This window comes from Aotus nancymaae, unplaced genomic scaffold (genome assembly GCF_030222135.1).
Source record: "Aotus nancymaae isolate 86718 unplaced genomic scaffold, 86718_ANA_hifiasm-v0.15.2.pri h1tg000064l_1, whole genome shotgun sequence".
NCBI classification, from domain to species: Eukaryota; Metazoa; Chordata; class Mammalia; order Primates; family Aotidae; genus Aotus; species Aotus nancymaae.
The window spans coordinates 2,747,956-2,763,567 of NW_026988479.1; the positions used below are offsets into that span (position 1 = coordinate 2,747,956).

Sequence of the window (15,612 nt, forward strand, 5' to 3'; positions counted from 1 at the left end):
TAAGCCTTTGGTTGTGTCTTGTTTGCTAATGTCCCTTTAGATAAGGCAAGTCATCTAACCAAGTCCCAGATTCAATATACTCCACTTCTTGATGGGAGTTGTTGCAAATAATTTGGAGCCATTTTTATTTTGCAATCTATCACAGGGTTGAAATGAATTTAAATATATTTATAAGTAATATTAGTATTTTAAACCTTAGCACTATTATTGAGCCTAAAGACATTCACTGTGACCTGAACTTTTCAACTGAAAACTAACTGTTTTAATGGAAATGATTTTGAACAAGAAAATAAAATTTGAGATTTAATAATATTCCACTTGCAATGTAGAGAAATAGATTAGCTGCTCTTGGTAATAAAGACATTTAATAGCCATGAACAATCCGGATGTGCCTATTTGCAAATATCACATAATGGTCATTACATTTGAGCATTAATAACATCTAAGGAAATGAATAAAAGGGAGTTCAATGACTCTTTCAGCCAATATTATTTAGTATTGGACTTTTGTTGTAATTCAACTATTAAATCAAACAGTTTCCTAGAATATATGTATATGGTTATGTGTGTGTATAAGTGACAAATATTTCCATATATGTATAATCCTATTTTTATCTAAACAAAGCAATCTGTTCTTTAGATAGAAAATGGGTAATGAGTATATCACCCTTCAGCCTCCAATCTGCTGCTCCTACATCAACACGTAAATCTCATTACCAATTAAGCTGCCTGCATGAGAACCCATCAAATGCCTCCAAAGTGCTCTAGCTTCCTACGTCTAATTACAAATTGCAGAATACTAATTTTGATGTCAATCAATCTGAAAACCAGTGTGCCGCACTAACACTCACTGGGGGTCATTGAATATCAATTTCTCAGCCTGCCTCTTGCTTCAATTCATCATCCTCCAAATTGTCTATTTTCTTTAACATTTATGTCTACACCATGAATACTATTTTCTACTTTTTAATATAAATGTTAAGAAGATTTTTAAACACAATATGTTAAGAAGATAAGGTAGGCTACTTTAACCAATCCATCACTTGAAATATTTCTTTTCCTTTTATCAAATGTAAGGACTTACTAAAGTGACTGTAAATTTTTCCCTGTTTTTTTGTACAATATTTGTTTTTACTGATCCTGTTGACCCCTTTATATGTGCCAAATCCTAAATTTTAGCAATTCTCCTTCATGTCTGGTCCCCTTAGCAGGCTGTTAGAAAACCTCCTTTTTCTTTGGTATAAAAACAAACCTGGGTTCAAGTTTGATTCTGCCACTACCTGTATGAGACTTTGAATAAATAATTTACCCTTTCTAGGCCTCTATTTCCTCATTTGGAAAATGGGATCATATTTACCATCTAGGAAGGTTGTGCAGATTGAACTAAATAGTGCTCAGCACATTGCTGAGACTTACTCAGTGCTCAGTAAATGCCGTCTCCTTACAATATCATCACAAACATGGTGACATTAATGAGTTGTTCCCTGTGATTAATGGCTATTTCCTTTCAGCCAAGACTTTGACATTTTAAAAACTAATTTTAGAGGATATCTTCCCCTTTGTATACATATGTCCTCAGTAGAACTTAACATTGTTTGGTGACTCTGGGATGTAAAGGAGAAGCAGATTAATGTGGGAATGCTAGATCCCTGGAGTCACATCCACTCTGGATCACCTGTGGCATTTTCACTTATTCAGTCAGCACATACTGTGGGCCTACCATGTGCTGGGGAAAGGTAGCAAAACGGGTTTAATTCTTGCCCTCCTGGAACTCATAGTGCTTCTAGAAGGGAAGGAAGACATTAAAGGACTGGAAAATAAACATAGGATTATAGATTGTGATAAGTGAGATGAGAAGAAGGAACAGGGTGCTAAGGAAGAGTGTGAGTGGAGAGACCTGACTTAAATTTGGGTGGTCAGGGAAGGCCTCTTTGAGGAAGGGATGTTTAAGCTGAGGTTGGAAAGACAAACTGGAGAGAGACAGGCAGAGAGTAAGGAAACTGCATCCTAGGAATATGAAAGAGCCATGTGGAGGCCCTTAAGTTCAAAAAAACATGATGCTTTTACAAACTAGAAGAAATCCATTGTGGTCAGGCCTAGCAATAAAGAGAGAATAATGATGAAAGAAGAGGTTGAGGAGTAGGCAGTGGCCAGATGACAAGGCCCCTTGGGCTGTATTTAGGGTGATTGTGTATCAGGTTTCACAAGGACAGTCTGGTTTAGGCCTGTTGTCCTAGTATAATTACTAGCAGCTCTCTCTTCACTCTTAAAAATGCCCTGGTTTAGACAATAAATTGTATAGTCACCGTAGCTGTATTAAACAGTCCAGATTTTGTTCCAAGGGTGGTGGGGAGCCTTTGCAGAGTTTTAAGGAGAATGATGTGAGTTATTCTTTAGGTGGTAAGGCATGGGTGGATGCAGGCAGCACAGTTGGAAGGCTGTTCAGAAGGCGAGGAGGTAGATGGCATCGGCTGGAGCAGAATGAGGACAGTGAGGATGAGGGGATGATTCAGAATATATTTTGGAGTTAGAATGGTTAAATTCTAGTGACGAGGCAGAAAGAGTTATCAAGAATAACTCCCAGGCCAGGCACGGTGACTCACGCTTATAATCCCAGCACTTTGGGAGGCCAAGAGGGCAGATCACTTGACATCAGGAGTTTGAGACCAGCCTGGCCAAAATGGTGAAACTCCATCTCTACTAAAAAAATACAAAAATTAGCTGGGCATGGGGCACACACCTGTAATCCCAGCTAGTCGGGGGGCCGAGTCAGGAGAAACGACAGAGGTTGTAGTGAGCTGAGATTGCCCCACTGCACTCCAGCCTGGGTGACAGAGATTCCATCTCAAAAAAAAAAAAGGAAGGAAAGAAAGAAAGAAGAAAGAGAGAAAGGAAAGAAAGAAAGAAGGAAAGGAAAAAGAAAAGAGAAAAAAAGAATAACTCCGAGATAAACTAAGTGACTGGTGGTGCTATTTAGGGAAATTTGGACAATTGGAGGTAGATACTGAGGGGAAGAACAAGGGCTTCGTTTTTGACATGTTAAGTTTGAGATGCCATGGAGATGCCAGGTGATTGCTCAAGGATGAGTGATTGGCCCGAGGATAATAGAAGATAGGCAGACTTGAATAGATGTAAGTAGATCTAAGTAGATCTGAGACTCACGCCCTGGTCCTGTGAATCTAAACCTATACCCAAGAAACCACCTCTTATGTAGAACTGTACTTAGTTATTCTTCATGCCATGTCTTCTGAGTGTTTGGTGAATTTCTAGGCCTTTGCCTATGAACACTAAGGTGCAGCAGGGGTCTAAAAGTATTTTTAAATAAAATTCTGAAAATGAGCACCAAATCATCCAACCCACAGACATTTTCTGAACAAGGAGGAGGAGGAATATAGGCTATGAGATTATGGGGCATGGCTACTGAGACCCTCACTTGACAGACTAGGACATCAGGCCCAGGGAGGTTGTATGCTTTCACTGAGGCTACCCAGGTGGTGGGAGAACTGGGATTGCATCCTCAGTCTTCATCCCTCTCAGGTGGTCATTCTTGCCAAGAGTTGAAAATCTATGAACAGTCCTCTGAAGGGAGGTCATTTAGCAAATGTCTGGTATGACAGAGGTGTTTGTTGTTGGCCCTAGTTAAAGGGAGGGTTTTAGCTCTATCAGGTGAGGAAGACCATCTTTAAATAGTCTTCCAATTGTCAGCAGAGCTAGTTTGAGTGTTAAGATTTTCTCGTGGTGAGAAGCACATGTGTTTTGAGCCAGCATGCCACAGAGGGCCCCATTGTGTCAACTCACTTAGCGTGCATTTCAGCACAGCTGATATGTCCATTTGCTATGGAGCAACAGCTGGTTGCCTGGCAGGTCAATGCAGCTGCTGTTTCAGGTGGAGACAGCTGCTTGCTACCAGGTATAGGGAACTGAGAGGAGAAACAGGCTGATGAGGTCACTGCTTTTGGTATTCCTGGGACATCATACTAGTTAACTGGTTTGGTATTGTCCATTGGATGGAATTTTTTTTAGCTCTTCTCATAGAGTTGACCTCTTACAAAATTAGTGCAGTCAATTTAAGTGAATTAAAAAGAATTTCAGACAAAAGGATGTGGTTGTAATAGTCATCCTGCTAGAGATGATGCTGATTTGATACATTTCTGTAGTACCCATCAGGTTTCAACCAATCAAGCTTGGGAATGAAATTTGAATTATTGTGCATGGGATTACCCACACATTTAGTGATCATTGCTAAAGCAACATTTGCACAGAAATTGGGTGTCATGTTTACCCCAGAGTGACTTGTTTCTTTCATCCATGTCTCTCAGCTGTCACCCCATGTCTGGAGAGTGTGCCTGCAAGCCGGGCTGGTCAGGACTCTACTGTAATGAGACATGCTCTCCTGGATTCTACGGGGAAGCTTGCCAGCAGATCTGCAGCTGCCAAAATGGGGCAGACTGTGACAGTGTGACTGGAAAGTGCACCTGTGCCCCAGGATTCAAAGTGAGTGACTAGGGCTCTGGAGGAAGAAGAGGGGTGCAGTGTGAAGTATCTCACATTGTGATTTATATGACCTTTGGTGAAATACAGTGAATGTGCTAAAGTCATCCACATCATTGAGAGAGAAAAAATGAGGAGAAAAATGCTAATAGAGATGTAAGGAATTACCTTAGTATGATGACTGGGAAAGCTGGTAAAACTATAAATGTGGCATCAATTTTTAATAGAAATATGTGTCAGAAAGTATAAAATACTATAATTATTCCTTAAGTAATTTATTATATTGTGTTTTATAGGTGACAAATAAGTTACTTTTCCAAGTAGATTACTGTTATTGTTGACAGCTTTTGTTTCTAATTCCATGAAATTTGAAGACACATAGCATTAGCATTTATAATGTATTTACATTCTGTAGTTAGCAGTACATAAGTTTTTAGGTCCCTTTGAAAATCCAGACCCTATAAATATGCCTATATGCTAATAGAGCAGAATTTTTCTTACAGCTTCTAAGATTTCATAGTGATAGGCTAGGAATCTTTGCTTTAAAGGAGAATGTGTTGTTCTTGAGCTCTTCCTTCCCATTTTAAAGAGAACATTGAACTATGAAGAATGTTGATGATTATTCCAGAGCACATAATGTAGAACTGGTAGATCATAAAGTCACAGAGCTGCAAGGATCTTTATAGGGTTTTCTAACCTATGTCATAACCCTTTGGTTCAGCCCTTGAATTAGCTTTGTCTTAATAGTCCCTTCTGTTTTGAAAGGAGCTGACCTCCAGTCGCCTTTGGTAGCCTAATTCTATGTTTAATGCTTCCTGTCAGATAAAGTGAATCATGTTGCTGGCTGAATGTGTTCTGTTGCTTTGCTTTATCCACTAAAAATATTACATATTATATAAGGATGTCTCAGAAGGGTTGAGATCAAATGTATGGTTCCTATTGATGTTTATTTATTGACCGTAATTTTACAGATACAGCTTATTTTTATATATCTACTTGTCTGAGCAAGGGCGAAGGATTTTTATTGCTGTTTTGTTTTAGTTCTGCTATGAAGGCCAAACTAATGTAGGTGCAAGCTTTTTTGGATCCCATTTAATAATATATCCTAAACATAGACCAACTAGTATTGTCCTTAAATTTCTAAAATTTGTATAGTGGTGACATTATAACAAATTTTAAAATATATAGTGTGTTAAAATTAGAGAGGAAGTATAATTAGCATTGCCAAGTTATATTTTTGTTTATTTGTGTTGGCCTTATTTCAGCTGGCAAAATTGAACGCATTTTACTACTTGTGCCTGTCTAGGGAATTGACTGCTCTACCCCATGCCCTCTGGGAACCTACGGGATAAACTGTTCCTCTCGCTGTGGCTGTAAAAATGATGCAGTCTGCTCTCCTGTGGACGGGTCTTGTACTTGCAGGGCAGGTAAGAATGGGTAAATAAGTCTTTAATTTGATCCTGGTCACATTATCTCCTAAAGACACGCAAAAGAAAGAAACCTTAACCAGGGTTCTAGCTCCAGTTGCACCAAAATTTGGTGTCTGCCTTCTGCAAGCCCCTCATCTACTGTGGCCTGGAATGCTTTTCTGAATCAAGGGAAGAGGCTCACATTAGATGATCTCTGAAGTCACTGCCAGCTCCAAAAGTCTGTGAGTCTGTGCACTTTTAGGAAGAGTAAACAAGCAGACATGTGTTCATGCTTCTAAATTGACTGGCTTGGAGTCATGACAAGAAATGCAGCCAAGCACCAAGTTTATATGAGCACCAGAACGTGTTCATCCTCCAGGATCCAGGATACACACTGTAGCTGGTTAATGGGGTTCTGCCTTAAAGATGGGGTTGTGTTTTCAAGCAGAATCCTTCATCTCCCTTCCATCTAAATATTTCACTTTCCTGATCTGACCAAAACTCAGGATTCCACAGTGTGCATCTCTGCCCATTAAAGTTGCTCTGACTCTACATCTCTTCCTCAATAGCCTACTAATATTTCACAGTGTTGGCATCCTTAACAGATCACACAGCACACATGGCTGTTTGGGTCCTCAGGGGTGCCTTTTGTTCATTTCTGATGGAGGCCTAACTTGGCCGAACCAATGCTGTCTGCTGCTGTGGCTGGGGCTGGGAGGCATGGTTGTGCATCTCCAAGGTGTTTCTAAAGAGAAACGTGGCTTGGAAAGGCTCAGCAAGGCTCCCTGCTACCTTCGTTGGCTCACTTGCTCTGGCATTCTTGTCGCACAGGATGGCACGGGGTGGACTGCTCCATCAGATGTCCCAGTGGCACATGGGGCTTTGGCTGTAACTTAACATGCCAGTGCCTCAACGGGGGAGCCTGCAACACCCTGGATGGGACCTGCACATGTGCACCTGGATGGCGAGGGAAGAAATGCGAACTTCACTGCCAGGTATGCACAAATCAGTGCCCTGATGGAAAATGCCTATGAGGAGTTGATGCCATAGAGTTGGCTTCTTTTTGCAGTTTTTCTGACTTAAAGTGGCTCAATGTGGACCAGACTTTGGTAACTATTGGAAGAATCGAGGTGTTTGGATTCAAACCGGATGTAGGATTGGAAAAGGGATAGACATGGAAACTGGTTAGATAGGCTTTGTGAGAATTTCTTCCTTCTTTTCCTTCATCTTCCTCAGTTTCCTCAACCCCCACCCTTTATTTTCTGTTTCTTAAACACCCATCTCTTGGTGGCAGCCAGTGAACAGCACTGGTCAAACACTCAATGTATGCCTGTCAACTCTCCAAATATTTTGTTTCCATTGTTATATAAATCTCCCTGCCTTTAGGGTGTAAAGTGGCAAGGAGTTGAAAGGAGAGGTGATTGATGTCACAAAAATGCTCGTGGAAGTGTTGAAAGAAGGTTTGGAAACAGCATCTTTTAACATAAGTATCTCTGGAACCATAAGAATCTCCTAAGATGTCTCTATAGCTCACTGTATTCCCTTGACCTACTTTGGAGATACATGTCATTAGAAATCTCATACTGCATCTACTTCAGGCTGTCGGAGTGCAAATGGAAAGTGCATTCTGGAGTAAGCGGCTGATAGTTCTTTTCCATCACTGTTTCTTCCTACGGCAATTCTTTTCTCCTGAGCCATTAGGCATTCTCTCTGTGGTGTGTGTTCTCTGCCTCCAGGACATCATTTGATGGCAAGATAACAGTGTGACCCCCTGAACTGGGCCCCTCGAGAAGGGCCTTCCACAATGCTCTTCTCTCTCTGGGCTTCCTCCTCATTAAGTACAACCCACTTCCCAAAGTAGAGAGGATCCCACTCATGGATATCCCATGCCTTCAAACCCCTAGGACAGACTTGTCAGCTTTGCTGCCTCTCATCAGACTAGTGAACAAATTAATCAGTACTTGGAGATGAGCTTGAGGTCACTTTTTACTCCCTATCTGATTGTAGACAAAGCAAAACCTCTGGCACAATCTCTTTTCATACCTTAGAGGAGTTAGTCAATCAGTGAAGGCTGAGGGTTTAGTGGTTCATATCATGACAAAGCTAAATCCTGTGCAGCTCTATCAAACATTGGTGGGGCCTAAAAAATGATTTTCTTTTTCTTATTTTAACAAGTTCTGGACAAATAATTATTTATCTAGCACCCACTACCTGTCTATGCTGGTGCCTATGTTCCTCCTCCATGGTAACTCTGCATCCTGTTTTCCTTTTTTTTTATTGTTTCCGAGACGAGTTTCGCTCTTGTTACCCAGGCTGGAGTGCAATGGCGCGATCTCGGCTCACTGCAACCTCCGCCTCCTGGGTTCAGGCAATTCTCCTGCCTCAGCCTCCTGAGTAGCTGGGATTACAGGCACACACCACCATGCCCAGCTGATTTTTTGTATTTTTAATAGAGACGGGGTTTCACCATGTTGACCAGGATGGTCTCAATCTCTTGACCTCGTGATCCACCCGCCTTGGCCTCCAAATGTGTTGGGATTACAGGCGTGAGCCACCGCGCCCGGCGCTGCACCCTGTTTTTCTTAGTGCTTGGGTGGTGCTGGGGAGGCGTGTAGTGCCTCCCTCAATTTTCAGGATCTGGGGTGAAAGAGCTGAACTTCCCATCCTTTCCCCACAAGCAAAATGATCATGTCCATGAAGAGTCTTGTCTCCATCAGACCATCCACACTGATGTGCATATGAAAATATAAAAGATCTGGAAGAGGATGAGTGAGCAGGTGTGTCGACTCATACTTAGGATTGTGAGTCAGAATACTTTGTGTGGCTTAGACTTCTTCCTGAAAAGCAGGATAATAATTCGAAAAAAGTAACAAAAGATCTTCATTTTTCTTGATAGTACCATGTATCTCATTGGCAACTTATGGCAATGAACTTAATTCAATTAAAACTATAATTTTTAAAAATTAGTTTATGATTAAAAATTTTTAAACTATAAAATTATAGTTTTAAAACTATAATTTTAGAGCATTTTTGTGTGGGTCAGGGTCATTTTTGTGTGGGCCATTCTCTCTTTTCACTGAAGAATCAAATACGTTATAGGGGACACTGATCTATTTTGTAAAAACCTTTAGGAACAAAAGAAAATATTTTTATGAGTTGTAGCTTATAGGATAAACTTCTTTTAAATACTTGGCATTTTTACATCTATTTGCATATATAGATAATCAGTGTGTTGGCATGATTAGCTTCACCATTTGTATGTCTCAACCGTTGTGTCAGGCATTAACCCTGACTTCCTGGAGCCTATATTCTGGGGACTAAGAAGACATAGAAAGAGGTGATTAAGATGCGTCCCTCTAAGAAGTGTTTGGGACAGCAGGGTACTGTATGCGAAACGGCCTTTTCCTCTCCTGTCGTGGAATTTCCCAGGCCCTCATTGCTACCTTTGATGCTGTCTTCCATGCAGGATGGCACGTACGGGCTGAACTGTGCTGAGCGCTGCGACTGCAGCCATGCCGATGGCTGCCACCCTTCCACAGGCCATTGCCGCTGCCTCCCTGGATGGTCAGGTGAGAGCCAAGCTCCGCTAATTGAAAGGTGAAACCCACCAACTTAACACCTAGTGCTGTTCCTTGTTATTTCACAGAAACACACACAAGTCAACTTTTCCAAAAAAATGAAAATTTGATAAAGTTTCCAGTAAACTGAAACCTTTGATCTACAATCCAGGGCTGATGTTTTGTTGATTTGTGCAGGGGCAGTTCTCTTGACCTTACACATAAGGTCCAACTGTCAAAATTCAGGCCAGCAAGACGGGGAAAATGTGAATTGTTCTGAAGAGTTCAGCAAGACCACTGTGGTGTATTTTGAGCACTGAGGAAAGAATGATTGAAATAAACCCTAAAAATAAACAAGGGTCACCTTAGTGAGGCAAAAAAATACTCATATTAATATGGCAAGTATGCATATGCATATTATTGTATGGTTAATATGCAAATATTAAAATGTTCATTGCTAGAAGTAAAAGTTTTAAAACTTTCTTTTTCTTATGATAATGTTTGAGTCATGACAAATTCATAATATGATTGAGTACAAATTCTCTAACCACAGGGTAGGAGTTTCTCCTTATTTATATGGCTTCATGGTTTCAGCCAGGAAGTTTATCAAGCTAAAAATGGTCCTGAAAGAAGAAGTTTTTGTTCATGGTATACAGACTTGCTATGATATTTAGTGCCATCTTCCAAATATCATGAGCAAAAACATTGCTCTTCTTCTAGGATGACTTTACATTCCCACCAGTATTGTATGAGGGTTCCATTTTACTCATATCCTCACCAACACTTGTTATTATCTGACTTTTTGATTCTAGCCATCCTAGTCAGTGTTCGGTGGTATCTCATTGTGGTTTTGCTTTCCATTTCCATGATGGCTAATGAGCTACCCACAGACACAAGGCCTCCCTAACCCTGTATTTCCATCTTGACTTGCAAAACCTGAGATAACTTTGACTTCACAATAGGAAATTCTGCCTTTCAATGTTTCTGCTTGGCTCTTCATCCCCAAATGTGAAAACTGCATCACACTAGGGATTGAACCAGATTTTGTGACTTTACTAGGGTTCTTGAAGTTCTCAAATGGAGCGATTGATACTAATTTCTCAATGACCACAGTGAAGCAAAATAACATTTTTAACCTTCTGGCAAATTCAGAACTTTCCTAACAGAGGGAACCACATCATTTGTTTCGTACAACACGCCACCAAATCTACTTTTGTCTTATGAATGTAGAAAGGATGTGAGGTGTTCCCGAACACACCAGTCACTGCTCAAGTGTCCACCTGCTTTGATGATTTAGAACCAGCCTGTGAAAGGCACATTCTAGTGTACACGAGAAGAGCAAGAGATGTGATTTGGCCTGAAGCCAGCCGGAAAATGTGTTAGTTGCATTCCACAGTCTGGGTCATGGGGTAAGACAAATTATGCCATCTGGCCTTAGACCTATCACGCTCCTACGGGAATGCAGTGGCTTTGTCACACAATGTAATCTTGTAATCCTCTGTCCATCTGTGACCGGCCTGCTTCTCCAAAAGGGAAGACCACTGCTTCATGTTGCTCTATTGCTTGTTGCCCACCATCTCTGCCTCATGGCCTGTCAGTCATGATTGCCCCTAGGCCAGCTAAGTTGCCCCAGTGTCTCATTTCTGGGTCTTCTGTGTGGGCTGTTGGTCTGTGAGCATCTGTCGGTATCTAAGCCTGCTATGAGGTCATCCCCCACACTTAGAGAATACACATTGTACACAAAAACATATGTAGAGGAAAAGAAAATTACTGAAATTCCAAAAAACACCTACAATTGGACCAAAAAACAATTGTCTTAGTTTTTTAAAGGAAAGAGCAACTTCTGTATATTATTTACAAAGGACATCATTTCATTGTCTGCAACGGACAGACTAATAAGTTTTTACCCATAAAATTATTTTGGGTTAGTACCTTGTAAGGACATTTCTGAATGTGAAGGTTTTGCTTTTCATTTAGACACCACGTTTAAGGCTGAAAAATAAACATGAGCCCAGGGAAGCAAGTAATTCTATTTTCTCTCATCCCTGTTGCTGAGATTGCTGTAGGTGAAATATTAAGTATCCCTGGACAGGGCAGCAGTATGTAGGGCAGGAGGTTTGTGTGTAGTGAGGCTTTTATGAATAGATCTGTGAAATCTGACACAGAACCCAGGGCTCTGACCAAATCAACAAGATGGCCTTAAGTCCTCCGTCAACTGTGGACGTTGCAGTCAGGTAAATTTGGAGCCAGAGATAATGGTCAGGAGGGCCTTGTTCCTCTTTACAAAGGAATTGACATGACTAGATTGAGGAAGTCTCTCCCTAAGGTGAGATGCCTTAGGGACATAAGTTGGCATAAGTTGGCCTGATGTCTTATTATGTACCCACATCCACCATTTCTTATAACTACAACCCACTATGTACTATTTGACTGTCTAGTCTCTCAAAGGAACTGAGGCTTTTTTATTTCTGTTGTAATTGATAGTTCTTTTTCACCCAGTCATAAAATAAGTCCTCAAAATATACTGCTATGAAAAGTAACCAACATAAAAGTCGCATTTGACATTTTAGATCCTATTTCCAAAAGAAATATACCATTTTTTTCCAAAAGAAAAGGCATACATTTTTATTGTAGCATGTGATTATTTAAAACCTTAATTTGTTGGCATTTTTAGTCAATAGACTATTTTACCAGTAAGAGGCAGGTTGCAGTAGAAGAATGGGGGACAATGAAATACCATTCAGGATTTAGGCTGTGTTGTTTGCTGCTTGTCCTACACCTCTGGCACACAGACACACACACACACAACGCCCACCCACACTGAAATTTCAGATGTCAATGAAATATGAGTGTGTGTATGTATGTGTGTGTGTGTGTGTGTGTACTTATGTATGTGTATTTCCAGAGTAGTGGAGTGATGTGCTTTATAAAGTGTTTTCCCAAAATTACAGAAACAGGCTGAAGTTTATGTCTTCTTTTCTGCTCTGACTTTAGTCAGCCAGAACACCCATTTGCTGAGCACTACAGCTAATCAAGATTGCATTCCAGCTGACTGGGAACATGTGCAGTCGCCAGCCTCGTTCCCAGCCCTGGCTAAGATCACTATCACCTGGGAACTCTTTGAACATGCATATTCCCAGTCCCCACCTCACACCTACTACATGAGAATTTGGAAAGTGGCTGAGGAGGAGGAAGAGTATGGAGCCTCTGCCCATCCCTAAAGCACCTTTGACACAAATTTGGAAACAATTTGGAAATCCCTCAGGAGGTACTCCTTGGCACATGAAGTGCGAGCCGGATTTCTGCCCCAACTTAGCTCCTCGGCCAGGGGCTCTCGCATAGTGCACAACTTGCAAAACCTTACTTGGTGGCCCTGTCTGCCCTGGTGGCCCAGGCAGGCAGTGGCAGTTACTGGTCTGCATAGTGGCATCTGCTGTATCTTATTACTCTAGTTATTGAAGAGCTTCATCTGGGGTCCATTTCTTTGACAGAAACCACATAATCAGTGGAAAATGAGAAGAGGAGGTTTAAGGATGTGTTTATATCAGAATAAAAAAGTTAAATGCTAAACAGATAAAGAGAATAGGACACCCAATCAAACTCTAGGGGTCTTGAGAAAGAGAGATGAGACTAGCAAGGCATAGTGTAATTATAAGGGGAAGGGAAAGGAGAAGAAGAGGAGAGGTGGGGGGGTGCTCATCTGAGGCCAGCCAGGAAGGGTGGAATTGGAAGGAGGAGCCCTGTGGGCAAGTTAATGAGAAGAGCCCACTTCTCCACTCTTCCCAGCAAGCAGAACTAGGCCTACAGTGGCCTCAGCCTCTCTCCACAAGGAAAGCTCTCCTTTCCATGTTTTTCCAGACACCAAGATTGACCAGCTGAGTGAGTGAACTGCTCCTTCAGGGACTAATCTGTCCCAAAGTGACGTCTCATGCCGCTAAGGGATGCCCAAATTATTAAAATAAGGGGAGACCTACCCTCCTTTGTCCAGTGACATATAAGTGCAAATCCTAGTTGGAGGTAATAACTTTAGTCAAATGAGTTTAATTAACATGCCTGCACCCAATCAGCCACAAATACAAATGACTCACCATCTGACCCTTTTGGGTACTGAGGGGTGGAGAGTGTGTCTGCAGGTTCATATGTATCTGTCTGTCTGTTTGGTTTTGAGGGAGGGGATCATATAAAAGCAGAAGGCTGGGCCCCTGACGTGAGGGTGCAGGAAGGTGCTCATCCCTCCTGACCCCCCTGCCAAAACAAAAGGCTATAGAGAAAGCCAAAACTCCAAGATCTGCCTTGCTTTTATCTGAGTCCAAGGCAGGCCATGGTCTCTGGTATTTTTTGTTTTGTTTTGTTTTGCAACTGCAAAGGCAAACATCTCTGATTTATATGAGTTATCAGGACTTTTTTCAACTTGGTTGATCTATATAAAGCAGATTCTCTTACTGATCTTTAAAATCTGTAGTATCCAAGTAGAAAGATTTGGTTTAACAACCATTTGTTGAGTGTCTCCAGGTTCTCTGTAACCATAATGCTTGCGTGCTGGAACATGGAGATGAATGATGCCAACTCCCAGCCTGCAGAAGCTCGCATTGCATCAGGACAGCCACTCTGTCGACAGAGATGGATATACCAGTGAATAACTTCTCTATACTACACCACACTACACTATGCCACTGCTTTGTTGGTTAAAGGATTAGAAAAGCAGAAAAAGTGTTGTGACTAAATACTGTAGTTCCTCCGGCTTATAATTACCAAGCCCAATTATTATTAACAAATATCTCGTTTTGTTCTAATATATGTTTAATAGCTTGTTGCCCAGGAACAAGACATTGAATCAAAATCATTTCCTTCATTCACTAACACTCCAAATATTGGAATACTGGCATAAGGAATATAAGCAATTAAGTAAGACAAGGATTTGGGGTTACATCTATGAGAGGGGAAAGAATGACACCCCAGATGATTTATTTACTGCATTCATGCAATCACAAATGCCCAGTGAATGCTGATTTCACATTGAGGCTGCTGGCATAATGCATCAGGCATTAATTGCACGAACATTTCTTTAGAGCTGCTTAGCTGAAGTTTATCACGATCATTCAGCTATTGCCTAGCAACTCGTGAAGGCTATCAAAGAGCTCTTTGTCCTCAGTCCTGGCAAAAACAGTCCCTTACAAATCTCCTTATCAGCATTAGAACATTTATCAGAAAAAAATGCTCCCGTTGAAACAGAGATGGCTGCAGATTTAAACCTACCTCCTTCCCATTTTCCCTATTCTTCCCAATATTTTAGGAAGTTATTTCCTGTAATATTAAAGTTTTAATCTGTTTTTTGCTAAAAACTTCTGAAGGAATTTCCTTAAGATGTCACATAATTCTTTCATGGCCTAATAATCTGGGCTTACATTTAAAAACACAGACCTGAGCCCCCAAACATATATCTGCTCAAAAATAAACAAGACAGACATCTCCACCCCCTTAGGAGGGAAGGGTCACCATTTTTGATGCACAAACTATGAATATCTTGGGCTTCCTGGTTTGAGTGGAGACTTGTTTGGGGAAGCAAAGAATGATGTGGTTGCTTCATCCATTGGAAAGTGGTCCTGAATATCACATAGGAAAGAGGAACTGTGCTTATCAATTTATTCACAAATATTTATTTAATACCTCCCATGTATTAGGTACTATGGTGTGCAAAAACAGGCAATGTCTCTCCCTCAGGGAGCTGCCGAAATTAATTATCTTTGGTGGAGTATTGGAGGGGAGTCTGCAGGTGAATTTTCTTCTATAACTCTCCAGAATTCATCTTCCCCTGCATCTCAGCTAACATTGACTTAGTTTCATGCCTTGTCACTTTTTACTTGAGGAACCCCAAATGGGGTTTCCCTAGGTGAAAGAGCACCTGACAGGTTTTCTTTCTTCCCAGGCGCAACATCTTCAGGCAATGTTCTGCCCTCCAATAAAGCACAAATTTAGTTATGCCCCTTCCTTCTTAAAATGGTTCATTTGGTCCCTGTTAACACCTGGGGGAGGTTTACACTCCATAGCACGGCGCTCTTGGCTCAACTCAATGTGGCCACTGCTTGGCTGCCCAGATGACTCACCTGCTCTCCTCAGCCCCTGATTTTCAGCTGTACCCAACACTTGCAATTTCCA

At 41.2% G+C, this 15,612-nt stretch overlaps 1 protein-coding gene across 1 annotated transcript in view; it reads left to right on the forward strand.

Annotated features, from left to right (window-relative positions):
- MEGF10 (multiple EGF like domains 10) overlaps positions 1-15,612 on the forward strand; it is a 170,656-nt gene that overhangs the window by 121,037 nt on the left and 34,007 nt on the right. The window contains exons 10-13 of the mRNA XM_012448056.3: positions 4,319-4,493; positions 5,797-5,917; positions 6,731-6,894; positions 9,366-9,468. Coding sequence (XP_012303479.2) covers positions 4,319-4,493; positions 5,797-5,917; positions 6,731-6,894; positions 9,366-9,468 — 563 coding nt within the window. The remainder of the gene's footprint in view (positions 1-4,318; positions 4,494-5,796; positions 5,918-6,730; positions 6,895-9,365; positions 9,469-15,612) is intronic.